Genomic DNA, 27,804 nt, shown 5'->3' with positions numbered 1-27,804 from the left:
TGCAGTCCCCTTTATCCCCCAACAGTTATCCCCTTTCCAACCCGTTCCAGGGTCTCTTGGCCCTTGAGGCTCCCTTCCTGTGGTGAGGAGACAGAGCTGTAGCCTCCTGTCCCCTCCCAGGTTAGCCTCCTGACTGAGTTTGGTTCAGGGCTTTTATAGCCCGCCCAGCCTTCAGCCCAACTGTCGCTGCTTAGCTCAGTCTATTGCAGTGAGCCAGCCCTCGTTAGGGCCCGCAGCTGGGCTCCCTGCTGGCAGCTTTGCACCCCTGCCCGTGGCCTCTGCCTGAAAGCAGGGCTTAATCAGCATTTTAGCAGGGCAGTCAAGGGGTTTTACCCCTGCCCTGCCACAGGCCCCTTATTATGTCTTTTAGTACATTATTATTAGTCTAGAGAAGAGAAGACAAAATGGGGACATGATAACAGTTTTCAAGTCCATAAAAGGTTGTTACAAGGCGGAGGGAGAAAAATTGTTCTCCTTAGCCTCTGAGAACAGGAAGAGAAGCAATGGGATTAAACTGCAGTAAGGGTGGTTTAGATTGGACATTAGGAAAAACACTGAAATAAATTTACCAAGGAGGTTGTGGAATCTCCATCATTTGAGATTTTTAAGAGCAGGTTAGACAAACACCTGTCAGGAATGGTCTAGATAGTACTTAGTCCTGCCACGAATGAAGGGGACTGGACTAGATGACCTCTCAAGATCCCTTCCAGTCCTACACTTCTATGATTCTGTGTTTTCTATATACCTTGAAAAATAGTCCACTATCACCAGGTAATGATGTCTTCTGCATACACATAAATGTGCAGCTACAAGGGCTCTTTGGTAGAGATATTTGTACAGTGTCTCGTTAAGCATTGTTTCTTAAGTTGACTTGTACTGGATCACCTTTCAAAAGTCCAATATCATCAAATCCTCTCTTGAGTTCTTGAACCTTTCTCACTAGGCCCGTCATGACTGCCTTGCTGCAGCTGACAAGGTTGTTGGTCTTTGATCCTTGATTACATGCACTCTGAATGCATAGGTTTCTGTCTTTGTAAGCTGTTTCTGTGGTAAATGGCCCATGAAATTCAGAATACCTCCAGGGCTAGTCAGAGCTGTGTCAGGTGACCTCTGTGACACTGCACACCATATTCATCATAATTGTATGATTATGATATGATTATGATGTAATTATGATACACCTTGTACAAGACATATCTTGTGAGGTGTCTATGGAAAAGTTATGATTTGCTGAATAAGAGTATCCTGTTTGTGCACAAGTCATTTTTATATCTGGAGTTATGAGTATTGACTAGGTATCTGTATTTCAAATGTGTTTACTCTGGGTAACACACATAGCTACCCCTTCAGGTACAACAATGAAGAAGCTAGACAGTGCTGATGGCTAGGCATTAAAGACAATGGACCATGGAAGAGCTTAGCCTTCCTGTAAATGTTTCAGCCACCTGTAAGTAATGGGTGCTACTAGCCAGCAAGGCATTCAAGGGCATGTGACCAAACCACAAGACACTGAACTCCATTTTGGTACCTGTATTTTTCCACAAATTGGACTGGGAACTGAGTTTGAAACAAAGGGTTCCTGTCTTATGGAAAAGCTATGGAAGGTGGGTTGTGACATCATCTCCTCATCTCACTCCCCACACAAGAGAACTCCTGGAAACATCTGAGGAACAAAGACTGAACTGGGGGAAGTGCTAAAGGGATATCTAGCCTGTGTATGGAAACTTGGTGGACTGCTTGTATCATCAGTCAGGGTGAGAAATTGGTAATACAAACCTTATCCATGTAGTATGTTAGGCTTAGTTTGTATTTTTGTTAATTTGCTAGGTAATCTGCTTTGATCTGTTTGTTATCACTTATAATCACTTAAAATCTATCTTTCTGTAGTTAATAAACTTGTTTTATGCTTTATCTTTACCAGTGAGTTTCAAGTGAAGTGTCTGGGGAAAATCTCACCTTGTTGTGCGTATCTTTCCCACATCCAGGGAAAAGCAAACTGTATTAATGAGCTCACGTCGTACAGATCCCTGTGCAGTGTAAGATGGTATAACGCTGGGTTTATACTCCAGAAGGGGTGCAAGACTGGAAAGAGAAATTGTCTGTTTTGTCCTTGAGTGGCTTAGGTAAAGCACTCAGGTAGGTTTGTGGGTTTCTGCTTGAGAAACCTTTTTCAGCGTGGTAGCCGTGTTAGTCTGTATCAGCATCTTCATCATCTGGACCCATGGAAAAGAAGCCCTTGAGGAATTCCACCATAAGTTCAACAATTTCCATCCCATCAACAACCTCAGCCTGGATCAGTCCACACAAGAGATCCACTTCCTGAACACTACTGTGCTAATAAGTGATGGTCACATAAACACCACCCTATACTGGAAACCTACTGACCACTATACTTACTTACATACCTCGAGCTTTCATCAAGACCACATCACACAATCCATTGTCTACAGCCAAGCTCTAAGATACAACTGCATTTGCTCCAATCCCTCCAACGGAGACAAACACCTACAAGATCTCTATCAAGCGTACTTAAAACTACAATACCCACCTGCTGAAGTGAAGAAACAGATTGACAGAGCCAGAAGAAAACCCAGAAGTCACCTACACAGGACAGGCCCAACAAATAAAGTAACAGAACACCACTAGCAGTCACCTTCAGCCCCCAACTAAAACCTCTCCAGTGCATCATCAAAGATCTACATCCTATCCTGAAGGACGATCTCTCACTCTCACAGATCTTGGGAGACAGACCAGTCCTCCCTTACAGACAGCCCCTCAACCTGAAGCAAATATTCACCAGCAACTACACACCACATGACAAAAACACTAACCCAGGAACCAATCCCTGCAACAAACCCCGTTGCCATCTCTGTCCACATATCTATTCAAGGGACACTATCATAGGACCTAATCACATCAGCCATGCCATTAGAGGCTTGTTCACCTGCACATCTACCAAAGTGATATCTGCCATCATGTGCCAGCAATGCCCCTCTGCCATGTACATTGCCCACACCGGACAGTCTCTACGTAAAAGAATAAATGGACACAAGTCAGACGTCAAGAATTATAACATTCTAAAACCAGTCGGAGAACACTTCAACCTCCCTGGTCACTCAATTACACACCTAAAAGTTGCAATTCTGCAACAAAAAAACTTCAGAAACAGACTCCAACAAGAAACTGCAGAACTGGAATTAATTTGCACACTGGACACCATTAAATTAGGCTTGAATGAGGACTGGGAGTGGATGGGTCATTACACAAAGTAAAAACTATTACCCTATGCTAATTTCCCCCCTACTGTTACTCACGCCTTCTTTTCAACTGTTTGAAATGGGCCAGCCTGATTATCACTACAAACATTTTTTTCTCCTGCTGATAATAGCCCACCTTAATTGATTAGTCTCGTTAGAGTTGGTATGGCAACACCCATTTTTCATGTCCTCTGTGTATATATATCTTCCTACTGTATTTTCCACTGCATGCATCTGACGAAGTGGGCTTTAGCCCATGAAAGCTTATGCCCAAATAAATGTATTAGTCTCTAAGGTGCCACAAGTACTTCTCATTCTTTTTGTGTGAGAAAGAGAGCGTGAGATGCAAAGAGCAATTTATTTTCATTCAAATGTTTCAATAGCAAAGTACAGATTATATTTACTTTAAATTCGGTTTCCAGAGTCTTTGTTAAACTGCATGGCTTCAACTCCAAATCTGGTGAGCCCGACTCAGCTATTGTTACTCATGGAATTGTTCCACTGAAGGCAATGGAAGAATTGCAATGAGTAAAGATTAACAAGCAGAGTCAGTATCCGCAGGGTCATGCACTGCATGGGCACTTGGTTACATTTCAGCTATGCAGAGCAATGACCGCAGACAGCAGGGAGCAGACAGATGATTCCTCTGGCTGTGGGAGGTTGGTTGCATCAGGACAGTTGTTTGTACTGTCTGCACAGAAAACACAGCGCTAACTGCCCGGGCTCAGCCCTTTCGGAGGTGGACTCAAGGGAGACGCAGCCTGCCATGGAGAAGGATACAAATATGAGGAGCTGTCGGCACTTTATAAACAGAGGGAGAAGAGCGTGTTCAAAGCAGATTGTGGCAGCATTTTCATCCATTCAGGTAGATGCAGGTCACTATACTGATTAAATGCAGTTTCTGCAGAATGATGAGAGACAAGAACCTGAGTGGTGGAACCTGAGACCTGGCAGCCAAACTCTGAGACATATGAGCTCATCGCTTCAAGCTTCTCCTGTGGTTACAGGTGAGCTCCATCTTCCTGACTTCATTTCTACAGCATCTTCCAGAGAGGGCATGAGTGTGCTTTGTGAATATTATTGAGACGAGGTGGGTGAGGTGATATCTTTAATTTGGCTAACTTCTGGTGGTGAGAGAGACAAGCTTTCAAGCCACAGAGAGCTCTTCTTCAGGTCTATTACCTCGCCCACCTTGCATCTCTAATATCCTAGGACTGACATGGCTACAGCAGCACTGCATACAACTTTCTAATATTACCAGTTTTCTCCTCACAATCCCACAGCAGAGCCCATCAAGGTTAACAGTGCCATTTAACAATGGGTAAATTGAGGTACATCTTGTAAAAGGACCTCAACTGAGGATCAGGCCCATTGACTCCAACTGAGCTATGGCCGATTGACATCAATGGGGGATCTGGCTCAGTGTGAGTCCCCATGGGGGACAAGTGGTGATAACATGTTACTAGCCAAGATCCCATTTAGCACATGACAGATTGTTTCTGAGTTCAGGGGCAACATCTTTCTTCCCCAGTGCCTTTCTTGTTCCTGTATTATCAGCTTTCAGTTATTAAACAGTTCGGAGAGTCAGTCCCCAAGTAGGATTGCACATCAGCCTTGTTTTCCCCTTCCCTAATATCCACCCTGAAGAGAGACAATGTGTTATATTTGTTTCATAGTTAACACAGGAAATGCGAAACAGAAAAGCCATTGCCAGTCCCTCATCATGTCACCACCATCATCATTATCATTATCATTACATGAAGTAAGGAAGAACTGACTCCACTTCATAATTATTACATAAACTGATCTCTTGTGGGGGTGAAAATGTTTATTCCTTTTCCTGTAGGACCCTAAAATTCTGAATTTGCCAAGATCTATTATTAGATTAACTCCCATAAATTCTAACAGAAGATGGCTGCCTAAGGACACCAGATGTTATTGAAAATCTCAGTCCAAGATTTGAGTTGATGTATTTATTGATTTTGACTCCTCCTAAGACATGACATGATTCTGGCCATAGCCACCAGTACAATGCTGCTTTGATGTATCATTGTTAAGCCCCAGTGCGTCAGCAGACGGGATATGACAGCAGATCAAGAAGGGGTCTGGTCAGTCACATCACTAATTGGGCTACCAGAGAAATGGACTGTTGTTATCATAATTATTGCTCTGACATGGCAGAGGGTGAGTCTGCAGGGATACCAAAGTTGTGTTCTCAGACTGAGACTCCTGGCACTTTGCTCTGAAATCTATATTTAGCTTTAACATTTCAGCAGGTAACCAGAAGCGGGGGAGGAGTTTTTGAAAATTTATGGAATGAATTCCTGACAGTTGATTAACTTTCAGCTCTATGAACATTCCAATTCAATTGCACAGTTCATTTTATTGTTCCTAGACTCAACCCATGGCAGACTCGTCCTGGGGAAACCAAACAGCTGTCACAGAATTCATCCTCCTGGGATTCGGGGATCTCCCTGACCTACAAATTCTTCTCTTCCTGCTGTTCCTAGTGATCTACATGGCAACCGTGGCCGGGAACAGCCTCGTCATGGTGCTAATTGTAGCTGATCAGCACTTTCACACCCCCATGTATTTCTTCCTGGGGAACTTGTCCTGCTTGGAGACCTGCTACACTTCCACCATCCTGCCCAGGATACTGGTCAATCTCCTGACTGGAGACAGAACCATCTCAGTCAGTGGCTGCATCACACAGCTGTATTTCTTTGGTGGTCTGGTAGGTACAGAATGCTCTCTCCTAGCAGTCATGTCTTATGATCGTTATTTAGCAATATGTAAACCCCTGCACTATTCAGCACTTATGAATACCAGATTTTGCATCCAACTGGCGGCTGGGACCTGGATAAATGGTTTTTTTGCTGTTACTATCTTTATATTCTTCATGTCACAGTCAGTATTCTGTGGCCTGAATGAAATTGACCATTTCTATTGTGATCCCGTCCCATTGATAAAACTCTCCTGTGCAGACACACACCTGATCATATTGTTGGATTTCATGTTCTCCTTTATATTCACTCTGCCTCCATTTCTACTAACCCTAACATCTTACGTTTGTATCATTTCCACCATCCTGAGAATCCCTTCCACCAGAGGGAGGCAGAAGACCTTTTCCACCTGCTCCTCTCACCTCATTGTGGTGACAATTTTCTATGGGACCATAATGATTGTCTACATGCTACCAAAACGTGATACACTGAGAGCGCTAAAGAAAGTGCTGTCTCTTTGGTACACAGTCCTGACTCCCCTGGTAAACCCCCTTATCTACAGCCTGAGAAACAGAGAGGTCAGAGAAGCCTTGAGTAAAGCACTCAGTCAATATGTGACTTTCAAAAAAACATGCAGAGACTCCTAGATCATTATTGAGGCTGAGGGTTTCAAAGCGGCCTGGGTGACTTAGATAATCAGCTCCCACTGAAATTAAGTTGGAAACTCCCATTGAATATATTAGTGGCAATGTGGAAAAGCATAGAGTTACTGAGGCAGGGTGCTTATGGATCCCTGCTGTGTCCATATAACGAAGAGGAACATGAGGCTGTGGAGTATCAGAGGGGTAGCTGTGTTAGTCTGGTTCTGTAAAAGCAGCAAAGAATCCTGAGGCTGTGGAGAATTCTATCCCACTCTCATGTTCAGCAGCGCAGCACTGACACATACAAGATGCTGGTATTTTTTCTCCGTGGTGTTGGCTTAACATTCACCTTATGTGAGGAGCATTGATGGTATCTGATAATGCACAGAGCTGTCTTGTCATGTAAGGAACAAACTCCACTAAATAAAAGTGCAAATTGCTGTGTATATTCCCTGTTGTTCATTGTTTCTCTGTGTTAGACAATGACATCTGGTAACCAAATTCTGACAGCCTAGTACAAATAAAACACTGTGGGTGACAGTATCAGAAGGTTCGTTACTCCATATTATTTTTTATGCCCTCAGGGACACAAAGGAGAATCCAGCCAGAGTTGGGATCAGTGTGGTCCATCTAAGCTGAAAGACCAGGGAGAGAGGTGGCTATCACCATCTTCCCATCATGCAGTTTTTAACTGGGCACTGGTCAGAGTGGAGACAACATTTTCACCAATTTTTTTCTTGCCAGCAAAATGCCATTTTCCATCAAAATAAATGTTTGGAGAATAAAAACACTAACTCCTGGTGCAGCATGTGGGGACATTGGCCTGGGAAACCTGCCACCCCAAACACGGTGCCTCTTGCCATCACCACCATATCCCTTGCAAACCAGCCACCTCCATTCCACTCCCACAGGTGAGATGCAAACAGCCAGACCTCTGGGCACTTCAGCAGGAACAGCTACATAGCTTGTATCTAGGCTACTTCCGGCTGTGACCAGCTCTGGCAAAGCACCAGCCCCAGGCTCATCAGGCCCATGGTGCAGGGAAGTTGGGCAACCACTAAGAAGTAGACTCAGAGCCAGGTCAGTGGGGACAGTCATACGCAGCTGAGGGTTTGTCAGGGCGCTAGGAGATGCGCACACATAGAACGGAGGTCCTGAGTCTGGCCTGTCCAACGGTCACTGAGAAGGGACTGGCATGTAGCACTGTAGGTCAACAGCTGCTCGGCTGCTGCCAACCGCACGGAGCAGTTCAAAGGCAGGGATCTATTCCAGTGAATGTCCCCAAAACTGGTTGCAACAAGTGCAATGTCTGTGGGAGCAAGTTCTCAGGGCATGGTGTCTAGCCAGCCCCAGGTGCCATATAGATTCCTCTCTTTGGGGCATGAGGCAACCTATGGCCAGAGGAAGCTACCATCTAGAAATAGGCAGAACTCCTGTGATGGAAAACACAGACGTGCTGGCTCAGTCACTGGGAGCACATCAGGGCTTGGCTGGACCCAGGGGAGCTGGGCACCAGTGAGAATTGTAGGGCCTCAACTCTGCAGAATCAATTTCCCAAGGTGCCTAGTGGAGTTAGGGTCCCAAATCCCTTTGACACAGGTGCTGTTTCAATGTTCAGCTCTCTATAGAGTTGGAAAGTTTTTCCTGATATCTAACCTACAATGTGACAGTTAATGTAAATAAATCAATAGATATATAAACCCCCAGAAACCTTCGTTCTTAACGTTGGAATTTTCAGTATAGTGCCCAAATCACATTTCAATAGGCACCTAGTTCCCTTATCCAAAGAACTGAACAGACACACCCAGAGAGGAGCTGTTTAATAAAGGCCAGAAAAGATCACTCCTGAGGGAATTCTGCATCAAAACACACAAAATTCTGAACACAACATTTTAAAATTCTGCCAAATTCTGAATATTTTATTTGTCAAAATAACACAATCCAGAAGAACCTCAGAGTTACAAACCCCTCGGGAATGGAGGTCATTCATTACTCTGAAGTGTTGATAACTCTGAACACAATGTCATAGTTGTTCTTTCAAACGTTTACAACTGAACATTGACTAAATACAGCTTTGAAATTTTATTGCAGGGCCGACTGGGGGGGGGGGGGCAAGAGGGACAATTTGCCCCAGGCCCCACAGGGGCCCCCACGAGAGTTTTTCGGGGCCCCTGGAGTGGGGTCCTTCACTCGCTCCAGAGGCCCCGGAAAACTCTCGCGGGGCCCGGGCCCCCAGAGCTTCTTCCGCTCCGGGTCATCGTTGGCAATTCAGAGGTGGGGGGTCCTTCCGCTCCGGGACCTGTTGCTGAAGTGCCCTGAAGACCTGCAGCGGGGGGCCCTGCTGCCGAATTGCCGCTGAAGACCCAGCACTTCGGCGGCGAGTCCCGGGGCGGGTCTTCAGCAGCAATTCAGCGGCAGGCGGGTCCTTCCAAAGTGCCAAAGACCCCAGGCCCCTGAATACTCTGGGCAGCCCTGCTTTATTGTACCCCCAAATTTGCAGATGACACTAAGCTGAATGGGATCCTGAGCCCATGCCCCAGTCTGTCTCCCCTCACTAGCACTTCTGGAATCCCCCAGTAGCCCCATGTGCACTGCTCTGTCCATCCTGTGCCTCTCACCTGGGACAGTTGTGAGGAATGCAGCCTCTCGCCCTCCCACTCTGCCATCTGGCTGCTCTCTCTTCTGGTGCCACAGCAGCCCCTAGTGAGCGAAAGGTGAAACTGCAGCACCTTTCCCGCAGCATCTATATTCTGCGGAGAAAAAAATTCTGTGGAGGACATGAATTCTGCATGTGTGCCATGGTGCAGAATTCTCCCAGGAGTAAGAAATCAGATCAGCACCTTTGAAAATTCCAGCCTACACTCCACTCAAACCAAGCAATTGTCCCATCCTGCAAGCCCAAGAAGAGAGGTGTCCTTTGTCTTTAGAAGTGTAACCCTTCTGCCGGGCCGAAACGATAGCAGCAAGGGCCGAGTTCAATACATAGGGGTCCCTTCCCCACAACATAATGCAAAACCAGCTCGAGCCCCCACCCAGTGACCTGGGAAAAACTTACACACACCCCTGGGTGCCTCGAGGAGGCAATACTTCCCCTCTCGCAAGCACAGAGTCTTGGTGTAGCAGAAAAGGTTTAATTACATGTGATAAACAACAAGCATTAAATTGGGAAAATACCTCAGCTAGGTACCTCATAGGTCAAACCGTGAGCAAAGACCCACCCCAGCAAATTGGGCCGTGTCCTTCTCTCTGGGCCCTTGAGTCCAGCAACCCCCAAATCACCCACAGTCCCAAAAGTCCCACAATCCCAAAAGTCTCTGTCCCGGGTCAGTGCAGCCCCAGAGTTCCAAGAGTCTCTCTGCAGAGGTCCCCCTCCCCAGCCTGGGTAGAAAGGGGCACCTTACGTGGTTTCGGGGCCAACTGCCCTGCCTCTTCGTGGGGTTCTGCTTCCACTAGTCATCCCCGCCAACAGCTCAGCTCCGCTTGCTCTGTAGGCTGCTCCGCTCTGCCAGCTGCTCTGGTTCACCAGCTGTCCTGTGATCCACTCCAGCCATCCTCACGAGCTGCTTGGCTCCACTCACCCAGTGGCTGCACAAACTGCTCCACTCTGCTCTGCCAGCTGCTCTGCTCCATGGTATTGCTTCAGGCTCCCCCACTCATTAGCACATTGCTCAGTGCTCTCAGCTCAGCAAGTCCAGCTCTTCAGTGATTTCAGCTCTTAGTGATTCCAGCTCATAGTAGGGGAGCCCCAGTGCCAGTGAGTTCAGCTCATTAACCTGTATCTAGAGTCTTAAGGGAATCAAAAATTAACTCTGACATTCCACAGTGGAGAGAGGCATAGGTGGAACTGGTGCTTCTGGCTCACACAAGGAGCCTGCACCACCAAGTACAGATATCTGTCCCCAACCTCTCTCTCCTGATTGGGTTTTGGAACCCATGTCCCTTGTCTAGCAAGTGCTATTTAGTTGATAATGAAACCCTCTATCGTAAGACAGTTTAGTAGTTCCTCATTTACTTAATTGGGGTGACAACATTTTATTGCTCCTGCCCCAATAACAACGAAATTGGGGCTCCCATAGCTGTGAAAATAACCATCCCAGGCTGCTGTGGACTATGCTAAGTGCGGTGGGAGTGCCAATGCAAATCTAATATGAATACTTGACACTTCTTTCTGCACTCCCCATACTCTACCACCAGATGTCAGGGTAGAGCTCATCCTGACTCTGCTTACAGAAGACTGAATGCATCAGGGCTGTTCTTTGTTCTCTCTACACAGACAATTCAGGAGGAACTGCCCAGACTCAGGCCTGATCTACACTACAAAATTAGGTGAGCTCAAATATGTCGCTCAGAAATCCATTTGTCTGAGCAGCTTAGTTAAGCCACCCTAAGCCTCCCTAAGTCCCTGTGTAGACATCTCTGTTTGGTACACGGTCATGACTCCCCTGGTAAACCCCCTCATCTACAGCCTGAGAAACAGAGAGGTCAAGGAGGCCCTAAGGAAAACTTGCAGGAAATTCAGGTTTGGACGATGCTAGCTGATCAGTTTCCTTAGGTTAAAATGAAATAGATATCCCATAGGCTGGTTTAGGGCCAGAATCAAAGCCTACAAAAATACAAGGTCATGTTTCCATTTGCTTCCATGAGCTTCTTGTCATGCTCTTATGGAGTCAAAGCTGTGGAAGAAATGGAGGTGTGTAGACCTTTAAAAATCTGTTACCCCGTTCCTGTCAGGACCCAATGCAGATGCCACAGGTGGGACACAACTGGGCGGGTGGGAGACTTGAACTGATGGCTGGTCAAAATAAAGAGAGTCGGGGGAGACTGTAGTCAGTGAGAGGGTGCAGGTATTGTACATCATTCGGCTGTGTGCGTGTGTCCTCTCTGTGTGCTGCACCAGCTCTGTGCAGATGGCCAACACAGCAGACCTCAATCAAATGGCCCAAGAGGACCACCAGACTCCAATTCAGTAGTGAAGTTGCTCAGCCAGGTTTATTATTAACGAAGCACGATCCTGGTATCCCGTAGACTCCACAGGGCCACTAATACATGTAGGCCCATTACAATGGACCAGTTCAGTCAGTGATGGGACTTTCCACTGCCCGCTAGGCCAGACAATGGGTTAAGGTAAGGTATCCCAACATTTTTAGGCTGAGACAAATAGCCTGGGATAAACAACTTACGCGTCACTTTATGCGTTTCATGATGTGTTTGTTACCTCCCCTTGTACATTTCTCCTGATGTTTCAGATAAAATACCACTCTTTATCACTTCTGTCAAACCATTATACCATGATCTAGGTTAGGGGGTTCTTGTGCTGGCCTGCTGTGTGTTTTAGCAATGCATATTCCGTATGTTTTAGTAATGCTAGAAACACTGGTGCCGAGTTCATGTACCAGACGCTGACTTGCCAGCAAGCACCTGCTTTTGACAGGGCCTGACTGTTGCTCATAGCATAACTTCTGCTGACTTTGGTTCAGGTTTCAGGTCTTGCACCAGGCCCATGCTTCAGGCTGTCTCTTTCTACTACAGCATGCAAAATGGACACAGTGAGAAGTACTCCCAGACACACACAATGCCTACATTATAAAAATATAACGTTAGCATGGAACTCTAGTGTTAGGAAATTGTACAATTAACTTTTTTTCTGATAGTTAATCTCCTCCCACTGGACATTGTTCACTGCTCCAGGCCAATGGGGGCTGCGGGAAGCGGCGCGGGCCAAACTCTGATAATCCAAGAAAAATGACTTCTTGCATTAAAATGGAATGCTGAGAATCGACACTGATTTTCCAAGTCAAAAGGGATTGACTGATGGAAAGTCTGTTCTTTAAAAAATACAATTATGTGAGCAACAAATATTCAACACTGGGCATTATGAAAAAAAAGCTTTGGCAACACAAAATTACTCACATAGGTGATAAACTGGACTGAGTCCTTATTACATGGTTAGGGAGCCAATGATGCTAGAAGAGGACTGTGGATAACAACATTCTAGTTTGTTTTGCATTCAGAAATAAGTGGATATTTGTATTCTTCTGTAAAGGCTGGAACAAACCTTTCCTTCAGGGCTAGAAGTGGCTGTATGTTAAAAATGTTGTGCTGAAAAAGCCCAGTTTTTAATCAAATTGCAGAATATGCTGTAATACACACAAATGGAATGATCGCAGTCACTGTATCCAAAAAGGATCATGAACTGGCTGGTGGGAATATATAACCAATCCAGTAGAAGAGAGTAATCAATAATTTTCTGATGGTTATCATACACTCCAGTAGACCAGCAAGGTGTCTATAATTTTGGTACAAGATTCTCTAATTTGTATAATTGCCATGACACTGAAGATCCCTGAAACTTTTCTGGGATATGTGAAGAAACCATTTGCACTTTACAATCTCAGGTGGTTAACAATTCAGTGGGAGCTGGGTGTTTATTGTATTTATTACCCCTCCCCCTTTAAAAATCCCAAGCTATATTTGTAAATCACTTTGTTACACCTGCATTTTATCTGAGCAACAATCTTCATTTGCTCTTTTCAGCAATGTCTGACCAGGAGGCTTTGAACTAAGGATAACATTTTGAAAAAACACTTGAGCGAATTTCAAAAGGGGTTTAGGCGCCTAAGACGCATTGACTTTCAGTGAGATTTGGCTGCTAAGGCTTAGTAACAAAGATACTATTAAAGCAACAAAGAATCCTGTGGCACCTTATAGACTAACAGACGTTTTGCAGCATGAGCTTTCGTGGGTGAATACCCACTTCTTCAGATGCAAGAATACCCACTTCTTCTTGCATCTGAAGAAGTGGGTATTCACCCACGAAAGCTCATGCTGCAAAACGTCTGTTAGTCTATAAGGTGCCACAGGATTCTTTGTTGCTTTTACAGATCCAGACTAACACGGCTACCCCTCTGATAAAAGATACTATTGAATGTTGTATTCTTAATGGCTGCATCCTTTTCACTGGGGTATTTAGGTTCCTCGTGGGTGTTTCTAAAGCACCGAGGCTCCTCAAACGCACTGATTTCCAGGGCCGCCCAGAGGATTCAGGGGACCTGGGGCAGGGCCAGGTCTTCGGCGGCAATTCAGCGGACCCGCCGCCGAAGAATGAAGCGGCAGCAGTAGAGCTGCCACTGATCACGGCTTTTTTCTTTTTCTTTTTTTTTTCTGCCTCCTACTCACTAGGCAGCGCTCCAAGGCTTTGGCAGCACTTCAGCGGCGGGTGCTTCACTCACTCCGAGTCTTCCGCTGCACTGAAGGACCCTCCACCAAAGACCTGGAGTGAGTGAAGGGCCAGCCGCTGAAGTGCCACCGAAAACCTGGAGTGGCTCGCGGGGCTCCTGCGGGGCCTGGGGCAAATTGCCCCACTTGCCCCCCCCGCCCCCCACCGGGCGGCCCTGCTGATTTCAAAGGGTGTTTGGCACTTTGAGATTTTCAAAAATCCTGCCACAGGCTGGCTTCCACAAAGGGTCTGGGGTAATTATCTCAATCTGCAATATTTCCTCCATAGATTAATTGAAAAATATAAACCAAAAAAAAATAGAATCTCTTTGTGAAAAATGCAGTTATGTGCGACACAAATATTCAACATTAGGGATTATGCTTTGGAGACACAAAATTGCTCACTTGATGGTAAACTGGAATGAGATCTTATTGTATGTTTGAGAGCTAATTATGTTAGAAGAGTCCAGGGAATACCAATCTTCTCATTTGTTTTGCATTCAGAAATAAGTGAATATTTGTATTCTTCCGTAAAGTCTGGAACAAACCTTTCCTTAGAGGGAAGAAGTGGCAGTATGTGAAAACACATCATGCTGAAGAAGCAGCTTTTGGAATCAAGTTGCAGAATATATTGTCATATATACAAATGAAATGGTTATATTGATAGTACCCAAATAGAAGAATGAACTGGCTAGTGTAAATGTATAACACTGACCTCTACAGGACAGGATGAGAACAGTTCTGTTGCTTATCATACTCCCCTATAGACTACTAAGGAGCCTGAAGTTCTGCTATAAGATTATAGACTCATATAAATCAGAAGGGACCATCATGATCATCTAGTGTGACCTGCACATTGCAGGCCACAGAACCTCACCCACCCACTCCTGTAAAAGACCTCTAACCTCTGGCTGAGTTACTGAAGTCTTCAAATCAAGGTTTAAAGACATCAAGTTACAGAGAATCCACCATTACACTAGTTTAAACCTGCAAGCGATCCGTGCCCCATGCTGCAGAGGAAGGCAAAACATCCCAAGGTCTCTGCCAATCTGACATGCATGCATCTGACGAAGTGGGTATTCACCCACGAAAGCTCATGCTCCAAAACTTCTGTTAGTCTATAAGGTGCCACAGGACTCTTTGCTGCTGACCTGGGGGGAAATTCCTTCTTGACCCCAAATATGATGACCAATTAGCCCCTGAGCATGTGGGCAAGACCCATCAGGCAGTAACTTGTACAATTTCTGTGGCACTGAAGATCCATATGACCCTGAAACTTTTCAGGATTTGAGAAGAAACTATTCACACTTTATAATCTCAGGTCTCTGGCCTCAATACTTGCACACTCTGGGCGTTTCCAAGAAGCCTAAGGGAATTAGGTGCCAAACTCTCATAGCAACTCAGTTGGAGTTGGATGCTTGTTGTGTACATTACATCGCTTTGAAAAATCCAGCCCAAATGTATCAACCAGCTTGTTGCACCTGCATTTTATTTGAGCAACAACCAGCATTTGCTCTTCTTGGGAATGATTGACCAGGAGGCCTTGAACTGAGAGTAACATTTTCAAAAGCACTCGAGAAAAATTTCAAAAGTGACTTAGGAGCCTAAGTCTGATTGACTTTGGATGGGGACTGGGTGCATGTTTTGTTCCTATTGAGGGCAACGGGACATTTGGTTGGTGAAATTGTAGGCTCAGCTAACTATGCTGAGATTTTCAAAGCTGCTCAAGGGAGTTGGGTAGGAACTCAGTGTCTAAATCACTTAGGCAGCTCTGACAATCCCATACCTAAACTTTATTTTTTAGAATTAGTGAGTTATTTCTTCACAGTTGATGCAGCATTCACTCAAGAAACAGAGAGAATCGTTTTAGGATTAGAAGTGTCTTCCCTCTCCAGGACTTTCCCTTTCAGATTAGAAGTTTGACTCTACTGACACAGAGTGAAATTAAAGATGATATTAACTTTTCCTTGCCTGTTATGTTCCCCTGCACCTTCCCTCAGAAAGAAATATAATGAATCAGAAAAGATGTTCTCCATTTAGTGGAGGGTACGATGCACAGGGCACGTTGCCAGACACGGCAACAGAGCCATGCTAGCCCATCTGGGATATCACATTCTATCTGCTACGAAAACAGAAGTAAGTGAGGTGGGGAGAGAATGAGGTGGGGAGAGAAAATGGACAGAATAACCTGGACCCTGGGCCCTGAAATCCTGAGTAAGGAGGTGACATCACAGACTCTGGCTTGTAATGGACCTACTGTAAAGGTTCCTTGAAGGCCCCAGTTTTTGAAGCAATGTACATTTGTTAGGTAACTAAATTCCATGGAATTCAAGGAGAATTTGGCAATGATCTCTCTCAAACTCCCAACCCAAGGCAAAATGATTGAATTTGAAAAACCTGTCAGGTCACCTCTATCCTCCTAGCTCCTTCTCTGGCCCTCATCTCTATGCTATCTGAGCACCTCTCTTTCTTTCATGTATCTATATCCCCAACACTCCTGTGAGTTGCTATTATTCCTTCTTTACAGATGAGGCACTGATGCACAGAGGGACAGATTTACAGAGGTACTTTGTTACCTAAAGACACACAACCCCCGCGCCCCTCCCCCCAGCAGGATTTTAAATCAATGGGCGTCAGATACTGAACCTACCCTGGTACCAGTCTGCATTTTTAGATTCTTACAGACCTTTGAAAATCTGGCCAAACTCACACAAGAGACCTGTGACAAACTATGATATTGAACCATCCTCTACCAATTCCAAAGAAAACTTTTTAAGTGCTGAAAGAGTATTGTGCCACTTTAAACTTTCCTCCCTGCTACAGGAAAGATTGTACTCTTGATAGTGTCTATGGAGAATCTATTCTGTGATCCACACAAAGTAGTAAGTATAGCAGCTGAGTCACGTTTGTCCATTGAGAATTTTGATTTTGACTGGAAAGTTCAGTTTTCATACTGGGATCAAGCCATGACATGACTACCTCACTGCTAATGGATTTCTTTAGTTCCTCAAACGCATTTTTATGTTCATCTGTCCAAGCCCATATTCAATCCTTCCTGGTTAGATTTCTCAGATCTAGCAGCTAATCTCAGAATAAATCTGCCACACTAATTTGCAAGCCCTAGCAGGCTCTAAACTTCAGTGGGACTGTAGACATGGAGGCATTGTGAACATCCTTCACTTTCTTAGGCTCTCCTGAGACACCATCTTTGGGGATGTAAAGGCCAAGACTATAACAAGGTTCAAAACAGAACTAGGTAAGTTCATGGAGGATAGGTCCACCAGTGGCTATTAGCCAGGATGGGCAGGAGTGGTGTCCCTAGCCTCTGTTTGCCAGAAGCGGGGAATGGGTGACAGGGGATGGATCACTTGATGATTCCCTGTTCTGTTCATTCCCTCTGGGGCACCTGGTATCGGCCAGACAGGATACTGGGCTAGATGGACCTTTGGTCTGACCCACTGTGACCGTTCTTATATTTTTCTGTTCTTATGGGAATATGCATCCAAAAAATTCTAAATGATAAAGCTTTGCATTTTTGAATCTCAACATCTACAGTCATTAAATAATTATTGTCTAGCCCCCACTTTTGTCTGCCTCTCCATAATTTCCTGCAACTGTGAAAATTTAAATTCATAAAAATAAAAAAGCTGAATACCCATAATTCTGTGCAACTATGAACATTTAAATAGATACAAATTGCACAAAAATGTTTAAAAATAAACATCAATATTATCCACCAAAATTATAAAAAAAAGGAAAATAAATTCTGCCAAGCCTATACATAAAGTGTGTTGTGTTTTGTTGTATATAAATGGTACTCAATATTTTAAGAGTTAATCCAATTAAATTTAAACAATTGTAAAATTTTCCATTGTGGTCATCAAGTCTGACCTCCTGTATAATTCAGGGCAAAGAACTTCCCCAAAATAATTCCAGTTTCAATTTCTATTGAACCATCTTATGTCTTGAAATTTGTTTTCTGCTCTCAATCTGTTATTCTGTAGCAGGGTGGTTACCACGCTTCTGCCCTGCAGGAGTTAAAAGCAGCCCTAGGGAGGGCTGTGGTGGGGAGAAAGCAGCGGCGGCTGGGTTATGCCCCAGTCAGGCCACAGCTGGCCCTATAAAAGGCCAGTGAGCCAGGAGCTGACACAGTCTCTCTCTGCTTTCAGAGAGATGGGGGCCTGGCTGCTGGGAAGCTCAGGGTGCCTAGAGTGAGGCAGGGCTGGGGAAAGGCCAGAGGGGCTGGGGAGCTCCAGGCTGGCAACTCCCCAGGCTGCAGGGCCTTGTCCAAGGTCCCATAGAGGTACTGTGTTGCAGAGAAAAGCAGCAGGTCCAAAAACCCTCTTGCCTGTGACGAGTGGCTTATACTGCAGTCTGCCCCAGGGAGTGGGGGCTAGTTGGTGACTGGCAGTAGCCTATGACTGAGGCGAGAGGGGGATAGAGGGTGGGGGGAGGGGAGACCCAGATCTGTGGGGTATTGCCTGGAGGGGAAGCACCCCAGGTAAAAGGGCACCAGGGTCCTGGGAGGGACATGGGGGTCAGCGGCAGCAGGACACTGGCCTGCAGAGGGCGCTCGGTGTTGGAAAGAGCTAATTCCCTGAGATGACCAGCAGGAGGCGCTGCAGCAGCGAGTCCCACACTGTCACACATTCCTTACTTGTTCTTTGTTTTGCCCTTTCCTTTCAACTGGACTTTTTAAGTGTCTTCTTTGGGTTTGTCAGTGGAGCCTAGCTGCTTTTGGCACCTTTGAATATCCAGTGAGAATTCATAGACATCGGGAGGTCTAGTCCACCCCCCATGTTGAGGCAGGACCAAGTAAACCTTGACTATCCCTGACAGGTGTTTGTCCAACCTGTTATCAAAAACCTCCAGTGATGGGGATTCCAGCACCTCCCTTGGAAGCCTGTTCCAGAGCTTATCTACCCTGAGAGTGAGAAATGTTTTTTTAACATGTAACCTAAATATCCCTTGCGGCAGATTAAGCCCATTACTTCTTGTCCTGTCTCCAGTAGACACAGATCAACTGAGCCTCGTCCTCTTTATACGAGCCCTTAACATATTTGAAAACTGTTATCAGCTCTTCTCCCACCCCCAGGTCAGGTTTTCTAACCCTTTTAACAGTTTTGTTGCTCTCCTCTGGACTCTCTCCAATTTCTCCACATCTTTCCTAAAGTGTGGGGCACAGAACTGGACATAGTACTCCAGCTGAGGCCTCAGGAGTACTGAGTAAAGTGAGACGATTACCTCCTATGTCTGACATACAACTATCCTGTTAATAAACCCCAGCATGATATTTGCCTTTTTCATTCAAGCTGTGATCCACTATAACCCCAGATCCCTTTCAGCAGTACGACCACCTAGCCAGTTTTTCCCGTTTTTGTAGTTGTACAGTTAATTTTTCCTTTCTAAGTGTCATACATTGCACTTGTCTTAGTTGAATTTCATCTTGTTGATTTCAGGCCAATTCTCCAATTTGTCAAGGCCATTTTGAATTCTAATCCTGTCCTCTCCGAGCTTGATGTCATTCACACTCCATTCTCCAAGTCACTGATGAAAATATTGAATAGTACCGAACCCACGACTGATCCCTGTGAGATCCAACTAGAGGAGCCCTCCCAACTGGACAGTGAATGACTCATGTGAGAAAACCTATAGAATGACCCTACTGCTGCGCTGGTGAGAAAGCACATGGAATAGCATGTCCTGTTCTGGTGTCCAGACTCAAAAAAGAACATTGAATATTTGGCGATGGTTCAGAGAAGAGTTGCGAGAATGATTGGTGGCCTGGAGAACCTGCCAACATGGAGTTAGGAGGCATGGAAAGCACAGCCAGCCTTCCACCAACAGTCCTAGTAGCTGCTAAATCAGGGCCATGCCTCCAATCCTCAACTCTCTCTGCTGGTGCTCTGGTAGAAGACAAAATCTATGTACAGTGTTTATCTGTCCTGCATTCTCATTATATCTAACCATCTCACAGCCTTTCATGTACATATCCTCACAACATCCCTGCATGGTAGGGATGTGCAGTCATCCCCATGATACACTTGGGCCATGGAGGCATAGTTCCACGAAGGAACTTAGGTGCCAAACTCCTATGTGAGGTGCCTAAGTCCTATATTTGGGTACCACTAAGCCCTGCACAGCCACCTCCTAATTCTGGAGGTACTTAACATCCCTCAGTGCCTTAATGGTCACCGTAAAATTCCCCAGCATACCCAAGTTTCTGCCTCTGGGCACGTGTGCTACACTAGGAGGCCTATTTCACACCTAAGCCCCGGTGCGATCCTGAAACCAGGTGAACCTAGGCACTGCTCCACCTATCTTGCCCACAGGGTCTGATCTGATAACCCCACCCAAAATAGCCATGAGAGAAGAGGCCTCCCTTATAACCTTTAGCTCAGTGGTTGGAGCATTCACCTGGGATGTGGGAGACCCCTGGTCAATTCCCCTCTCTGCCTGAAGCGAGAAGGGATTTGAACACAGACTTCCCACCTCTCTGGTGAGTATGACTGTGCGATTCAGCTCTGAGCATCTCTCATTTTCTGACATTGATGTTGTTCCACTGTGTTTAACAATTAAACAATTAATATGAATTAGGTCAGAGATGCTTTGGATTTTCAAAGGAACCTAACCGAGTTTGGTGACCAAATTCCATTAAATTCAGTGAAAGCTGAGTGTCTAATTCCCTTGGGCTACTTAGGAAACCTTACTCTCCTGTTCTCCAGGGCCAATCTCATCCATATTGGTGACAGGTACTGCCTACAAAAATCTTGCTAATGTTGATTTAAAATTGGCAGTATATTTCACTGCATTTGCTCTTCTCCCGGGTGACGGACATGGAGTAGCTGGAGGACACTTGACATCTGAAATTAGTAGCCTGGGGAAGGGGTTCATTTTTTATGGCAACTGACGACATCAGGTTTAATTGCACAAAGGATACAGACCTTTAAACTTTATCCCTGGACCTGTTGGGTTATTATGTTACTCTTAATATATTATCTCTCCTGATACAGACTTGATAATGAGAGAGAAACAAACAGAAACCAGAGAGAAGAGATTTCCTTTGAGGTTAGACATTCTCCTCTCCCCATTTCTTTCCTTGTCAGGTTAGGAGTGTGACTCTCTTAACAATGTCTAAACTTTTCTTTGGATGCTAATTGAAAATTCCCATCTGCAGAAATGCCCAGAGAGATTTATCTTCCTGCATGAAGGATAAATAATGAGACAGTGGGGAGAGCCACTTTTATACACGGCACAGTGCGCACCAAGCAGGGCAGCAGAACCAGGACATCCTATGCACAGGTTACTTTGCCGAAGGGAATCAAATACAATGAGAGATTGTGTTAGAACCTGCATCCTAGCCCCTGAACCTGAAGTTCAGAGAGAAGGGGTCATATTGAATGATTCCAGCTTGAAATAGGCCTGAGATAAAGGTAAATCAATCTTCGTTATGCTTTTCAGTTAAATGAGAGCTACAGACAGACAGGAGCCGGAAGCTGATAATGTCCATTTGCTCTGCTCGGTGCTTGATTTTACCTTTCAGGATGGGATCTGCCTCACTGGGATGTTAGGAAGATAGATAGATAGAGAAAAATTGTTAACATCCATCTAACTATAGAGGCTGAATCTTTCCAGCTCCCCTAGGAAGGTTTGGCTGTCTCTTGGACCCACAGAAATGGCTCTGCTGGATCAGGGCATTGGTCCATCCAGTGTCTTGTTGTCAATAGTTACATGCACAAGCTGATTGAGAGGGAGGTATTCTAGGTAATGTAACTCTGGCTGTTCTAGCTATCCATATAAATGCTCAGTCCTTTTTTGCATCATTGCCTCATTGCTTGTGGCAGTGAGTCCTGCAGGCTAATATTTCTTTACAGGGCTGTTGGAGGTGGGGGAATGGTACCGAGGCTCCAAGCAATGGGCCTGCTGCCTTATGTGTGAGAAATCATTTCTGTCTTGTCCATTTTAGATCCTGCATTTCATTTCTGTGCCATGCCTCCTCTGCTGTATCATCCATTACGTTGTTTGCCTTTGTCAGAGCCCTTCTCATTTTTTTCTGGGCTGGGAATTTCGAAGGCCCTAGCAGAGGAGGGCTTTGAATTTCAGAGAGACTTGGGTTACTAAGGAATTCAGGCACTTCAAGAAGCAGATAGACAGTTAGAGGGATTTTGGTTTCAATGAAAGTATGGCGTGTTTCTGAAAATCCTCGTAGGTGCTTATGTCAGTTATCTGCTTCTTTAGATGACTAGATGCCTTTAAAAATCTATCCCTAACGCCCTTGAAAATCTGCCCCTTCTCTCTAATCTGTATGGTATGACTCTAGTACAGAACTGTGTGACAGCCCACTGGCAACACTTCCAATAATGGAAACTGCCCATTTATTCCCATCCTTTGCATTCTGCCTTTGAACTAGACTGCTGATCCCTTATTTCTTAGTGTTGAGGGAGTGAATTCTCACAGGAAATCAAATCAATTCACAGGAATAGTGCCCATCTATAAAAAGGGAAATAAAGACAATCCAGGAAATTACAGACCAGTCATCTTATCGTCTGTACCTGGAAAGATAATGGAGCAAATAATTAAGCAATCAATTTGCAAACATCTAGAAGATAATAAGGGGTTAAGTACCAGTCAGCATGGATTTGTCAAGAACAAATCTTGTCAAACCAACCTGAAAGCTTTCTTTGACAGGGTAACAAGCCTTGTGGATGGGGGGGAAGTGGTAGATGTGGTATATTTTGACTTTAGTAAGGCTTTGATACTGTCTCACATAACCTTCTCATTAACAAACTAGGGAAACGCAACCTAGGTGGAGCTACTATGAAGTGGGTGCAAAAGTGGTTGGAAAACCGTTCCCAGAGAGTAGTTATCAGTGGTTCACCGTCATGCTGGAAGGGCATAACGAGTGGGGTCCCGCAGGGATCAGTTCTGGGTCAGGTTCTGTTCAACCTAACCTAATTGCCTTCTATGAGGAGATAACTGGGTCTGTTGATGAGGGGAAAGAAGTGGATGTGTTATTCCTTGACTTTAGCAAAGCTTTTGATATGGTCTCCCACAGTATTCTTGCCAGCAAGTTAAAGAAGTATGGGCTGGATGATTGGACTATAAGGTGGTGTGACAGACCCAGGCCAGTGGGGTACAGGAGTCTGGTAGAGAGCAAATATACTGGTCACTGGCTGAGTAGTTTTCTGTTCCCTGAGTGACCAGAGCAGGGGCTGCTCTAGAGTAATCAGGAACCTGTTAGAACCAATTAAGGCAGACAGGCTGAATAGATCACCTGGAGACAATCAAGGCAGGCTAATCAGGGCACCTGGTTTAAAAAGGAGCTCACTCCAGTCGGGAGGAGAGGAGCCAGAGGAGAGAAGTGCGTGTGAGGAGCTGGGAGCAAGAGGCACAAGGAGCTGAGAGTGAGAGGGTGTAGCTGCTGGAGGACTAAGGAGTACAAGCATTATCAGACACCAGGAGGAAGGTCCTGTGGTGAGGATAAAGAAGGTGTTTGGAGGAGGCCATGGGGAAGTAGCCCAGGGAGGTGTAGCTGTCATGCAGCTGTTACAGGAGGCACTATAGACAGCTGCAATCCACAGGGCCCTGGGCTGGAACCCGGAGTAGAGGGCGGGCCCGGGTTCCCCCCAAACCTCCCAACTCCTGATCAGACACAGGAGAAGTTGACCCAGACTGTGGGGAAGTTCACTGAGGTGAGCAAATCTGCCAATAAGCGCAGGACCCACCAAGGTAGAGGAGGAACTTTGTCACAGTGGATAGAAAGCTGGCTAGATCGTCAGGCTCAACAGGTAGTGATCAATGGCTCCATGTCTAGTTGGCAGCCGGTATCAAGTGGAGTGCCCCAAGGGTCGGTCCTGGGGCCGGTTTTGTTCAATATCTTCATTAATGATCTGGAGGATGGTGTGGACTGCACCCTCAGCAAGTTTGCAGATGACACGAAACTGGCAGGAGTGGTAGATACGCTGGAGGGAAGGGATAGGATACAGAGGGACCTAAACAAATTAGAGGACTGGGCCAAAAGAAACCTGATGAGGTTCAACAAGGACAAATGCAGAGTCCTGCACTTAGGACGGAAGAATCCCATTCACTCTTACAGACTAGGGACCGAATGGCTAGGAAGCAGTTCTGCAGAAAAGGACCTAGCGGTTACAGTGGACGAGAAGCTGGATATGAGTCAACAGTGTGCCCTTGTTGCCAAGAAGGCTAACGGCATTTTGGGCTGTATCAGTAGGAGCATTGCTGGCAGATCAAGGGATGTGATCATTCCCCTCTATTCGACATTGATGAGGCCTCATCTGGAGTACTGTGTCCAGTTTTGGGCCCCACACTACAAGAAGGATATGGAAAAATTGGAAAGAGTCCAGTGGAGGGTGACAAAAATGATTAGGGGGCTGGAGCACATGACTTATGAGGAGAGGCTGAGGGAACTGGGATTGTTTAGTCTGCAGAAGAGAAGAATGAGGGGGGATTTGAGAGCTGCTTTCAACTACCTGAAAGGGGGTTCCAAAGAGGATGGATCTAGACTGTTCTCAGTGGTACCTGATGACAGAACAAGGAGTAATAGTCTCAAGTTGCAGTGGGGGAGGTTTAGGTTGGATATTAGAAAAAACTTTTTCACTCAAGAGAGTGGTGAAGCACTGGAATGGGTTACCTAGGGAGGTGGTGGAATTTCCTTCCTTAGAGGTTTTTAAGGTCAGGCTTGATAAAGCCTTGGCTGGGATGATTTAGTTGGGAATTGGTCCTGCTTTGAGCAGGGGGTTGGACTAGATGATCTCCTGAGGTCCCTTCCAACCCTGATATTCTATGATTCTATGATTTTATGAATATTTTCATTAATGATTTAGATAATGGCGTAGAGAGTACACTTACAAAGTTTGCAGATGATACCAACCTGGGAAAGTGCTTTGCAAGTGGTTTGGAAGATAGGATTAAAATTCAAAATGATCTGGACAAACTGGAGAAATGATCTGAAGTAAATAGGATGAAATTCAATAAGGACAAATGCAAAATACTCCATTTTAGGAAGGAACAATCAGTTCACGCATACAAAATGGGAAATGACTGCCTAGAAAGGAGCACTGTGGAAAGGAATCTGGGGGTCATAGTGGACCACATGCTAAATATGAGTCAACAGTGTAACACTGTTGCAAAAAAATGAACATCATTCTGGGATGTATTAGCAGCAGTGTTGTAAGCAAGACATGGGAAGTAATTCTTCTGCTCTACTCTGCGCTGATTAGTCCTAAAGTTCAGTATTGTGTCCAGTTCTGGGTGCCACATTTCAGGAAAGATGTTCACAAATTGGCAAAAGTCCAGAGGAGATCACCAAAAGCTATTAAGGATCTAGAAAACATGACCCATGGGGAAAAGATTGAAAAAACTGGGCTTGTTTAGTCTGAAAATGACCAGAGCTGGAAATTGTTGTGGAAAGTATAACAAACAAACAAAAACCCCGACCAGAATACGTGTACGGCTCATTCCCAAAACATCAGTGTTCTACAATATCAAATATTCATGCAGATCCACCAAGGGAACCAATTTACTTACTTTTTAAAAGGAAGAAATTCTTTCTTATAATCCAATGTCTGTCTACATAACTATCGCTCTGTCTTTCTCTTCATCTGTCTAAATACTTACTGGTACAGGTGTAGCTTGTAACTAATAAATGTATCTGTTATAAGAGCTGGATATATGAGACTAAAACATGATAGGTAATGGGTAAAAGAGTTTAAGGCAGGGGGCTGAAAACTGGGGGTCACAACCCCTCAGAGAATCGCAAGTTTTTTACAGTAACAATGCAGAAGTAACTTTTTGGGGGGCTTGTCACAGCCTGAAAAGTTTGAGCACCCCTGTCAGGTTTAAAGCTGAAATGTTTAGCTTAGCCAAATGAAGACTTAGTACTGAGGATACGTTACCTATGTTATAAAGATAATTTAGCATAAGTAAGTTAATAATAAGCCCAATGAGTTTGTGTCTATGTTTGTACTCTGATGTTTTGGAAATAACTGCTGAGTTTGGAGGGGCTCCAGAGATCAGTTGACACCACAAGATGACTTGATAGTCAGGGCAAAATGTGAGAGTATGTCTATACTGTGATAAAATATCCACAGCACTGAGTCTCAGGCCCTGGGTCAGCTGATTCAGACCCACAGAGCTTGGGCTGCAGGGCTACAAATTGCAGTGTACATGCTCAGAATCGGGCTGGAGCCCGGGCTCTGAGACCCGCCCCCTCCTCACAGTGATCCAGTGACATAAATGCTGAGGAGTAAATAGGAGCACTGTCCAATTTTCCTATCAAGTGAAAACCCCCGATAAATTCCAAAGATGGACACATGGGATTCATGCCTATTAATAACCTTTTGTGGGTGTATGCGTAACTTATTATAAATGGGGCCCAGCTGCTGGCTAGAGCGCCTCACTTCCTAGAGGTCATTTTGTCCCCTCATCTTCAACAGGAGCCAGGATTCCACACCGAGATGTGAGTATGAAAGAATTAGAAAGACTGGCGGTGGACACCTTGTCCTACCCATTGCAATCTATGTGGCAGTTATAGGGGAGGTTTCTGCGTGAAAAAGGTACATCCAATTAAATGTGAGTGTGCTTGCTCTTTCTCACCTGCTCCTCAAGTCTCCAATCCCTGCCATGATGCTATCCCACATAATGGTGTTAGCACTAATTTTTAAAATAACGGAGAAGCTATGTAGACCAGATCTTCAACTAATACTAGAGTTTAAATGGGTTATCGATATCATTCAATACTATACTTAATAAAGGCTTTTTCACTCAGAGAGTGGTGAAATACCCTTTTAAAAAAGAGAGATGCCTGTATATATTTAAATAATTAGTAATAACTAAGGTGCTAGGTCATTGAGTAAAAGATTAGGCAGCATTTTTCCTGGGTTTGCGGCTCCAATACAATGTTATTCTGCATTGCAGCTCTTTGCATGCAGCTATTAACATGTGTACATAACTAGGACAACCAGAACATCTCGCCTTATGTCATGCCTTGAATCTGACTATAATAGGATTAAAAAAAGAACTAGATACGTTTATGGAGGATAGGTCCATCAATGGCTATTAGCCAGGATGGGCAGGGACGGTGTCCCTAGACTCTGTTGCCAGAAGCTGGGAATGGGCAACAGAGGATGGATCACTTGATGATTACCTGTTCTGTTCTGTTCCTCTGAAGCACCTGGCATTGGCACTGTCAGAAGACAGGATACTGGGCTAGATGGACCATTGATCTAACACAGTATGGCCGTTCTTATGTTCTCATCCATAAACAATGATAATTTGTTGAACTATTTTAGAAGAAATGAATAATCTGTTACAGGAATGCAGATTCCTCGCAATTGCCATCCCAGTAATTCATTTTGTAACCAGAAGGGAAGAATTTTTAAAAAGGAAACGTCCATAGGTTCACAAATTCCAAGGGCAGAAGGGACCATCTGAGCACAAACAGCTCATAGAACTTCCCTAAAATAGTTCACATTTGAACTAGAGCAGATCTTTAAAAGAACATACCAGTCTTGATTTTAAAACTTATGTAATGATTTGCTGACAGTGCACTAAACTTGAAGTAGATTTTCTCTGTATTTGCTTCTAGGGTTTGTTGGATACATCTCATGGCAAAGGCAAGCTGGGATAATAAAACGTCTGTCACGGAATTCATCCTCCTGGGATTCGGAGATCTCCCTGAGCTGCAGACCCTTCTCTTCCTCCTGTTTCTGGTGATCTACATTGTCACCATGGCTGGGAACATCCTCATCTTTGTGCTTGTTGTGACTGATCAGCACCTTCACACTCCCATGTACTACTTCCTGGGGAACCTGTCCTGCTTGGAGACCTGCTGCAGCTGCACCATCCTGCCCAGGGTGCTGGCCAGTTTCTCAACAAAGACAACTGAAATGTCATTTACTGGTTGTTTCATCCAATTATATGTCTTTGCTTCTCTGACAGGTGTAGAGT

The 27,804-nt window shown here is 45.0% G+C and overlaps 1 protein-coding gene across 1 annotated transcript; it reads left to right on the top strand.

The window, feature by feature from the left end:
- Window positions 1-4,006: 4,006 nt before the first annotated feature.
- Window positions 4,007-27,746, top strand: LOC123348368 (olfactory receptor 7G2-like; the record flags this gene model as incomplete). The annotated part of the gene is made up of 4 exons (XM_044985888.1): window positions 4,007-4,264; window positions 5,768-5,991; window positions 10,895-10,947; window positions 27,443-27,746. Coding segments are annotated over exons 1-4 (696 nt in total), but the record flags the coding sequence as incomplete, so codon positions are not given.
- Window positions 27,747-27,804: the final 58 nt, after the last annotated feature.

The sequence above is a fragment of the Mauremys mutica genome, chromosome 13 (assembly GCF_020497125.1).
Source record: "Mauremys mutica isolate MM-2020 ecotype Southern chromosome 13, ASM2049712v1, whole genome shotgun sequence".
Lineage (NCBI taxonomy): Eukaryota > Metazoa > Chordata > Testudines > Geoemydidae > Mauremys > Mauremys mutica.
The sequence above is the reverse complement of the archived record's forward strand: the minus strand, read 5'-3'. Positions and strand labels throughout refer to the sequence as shown.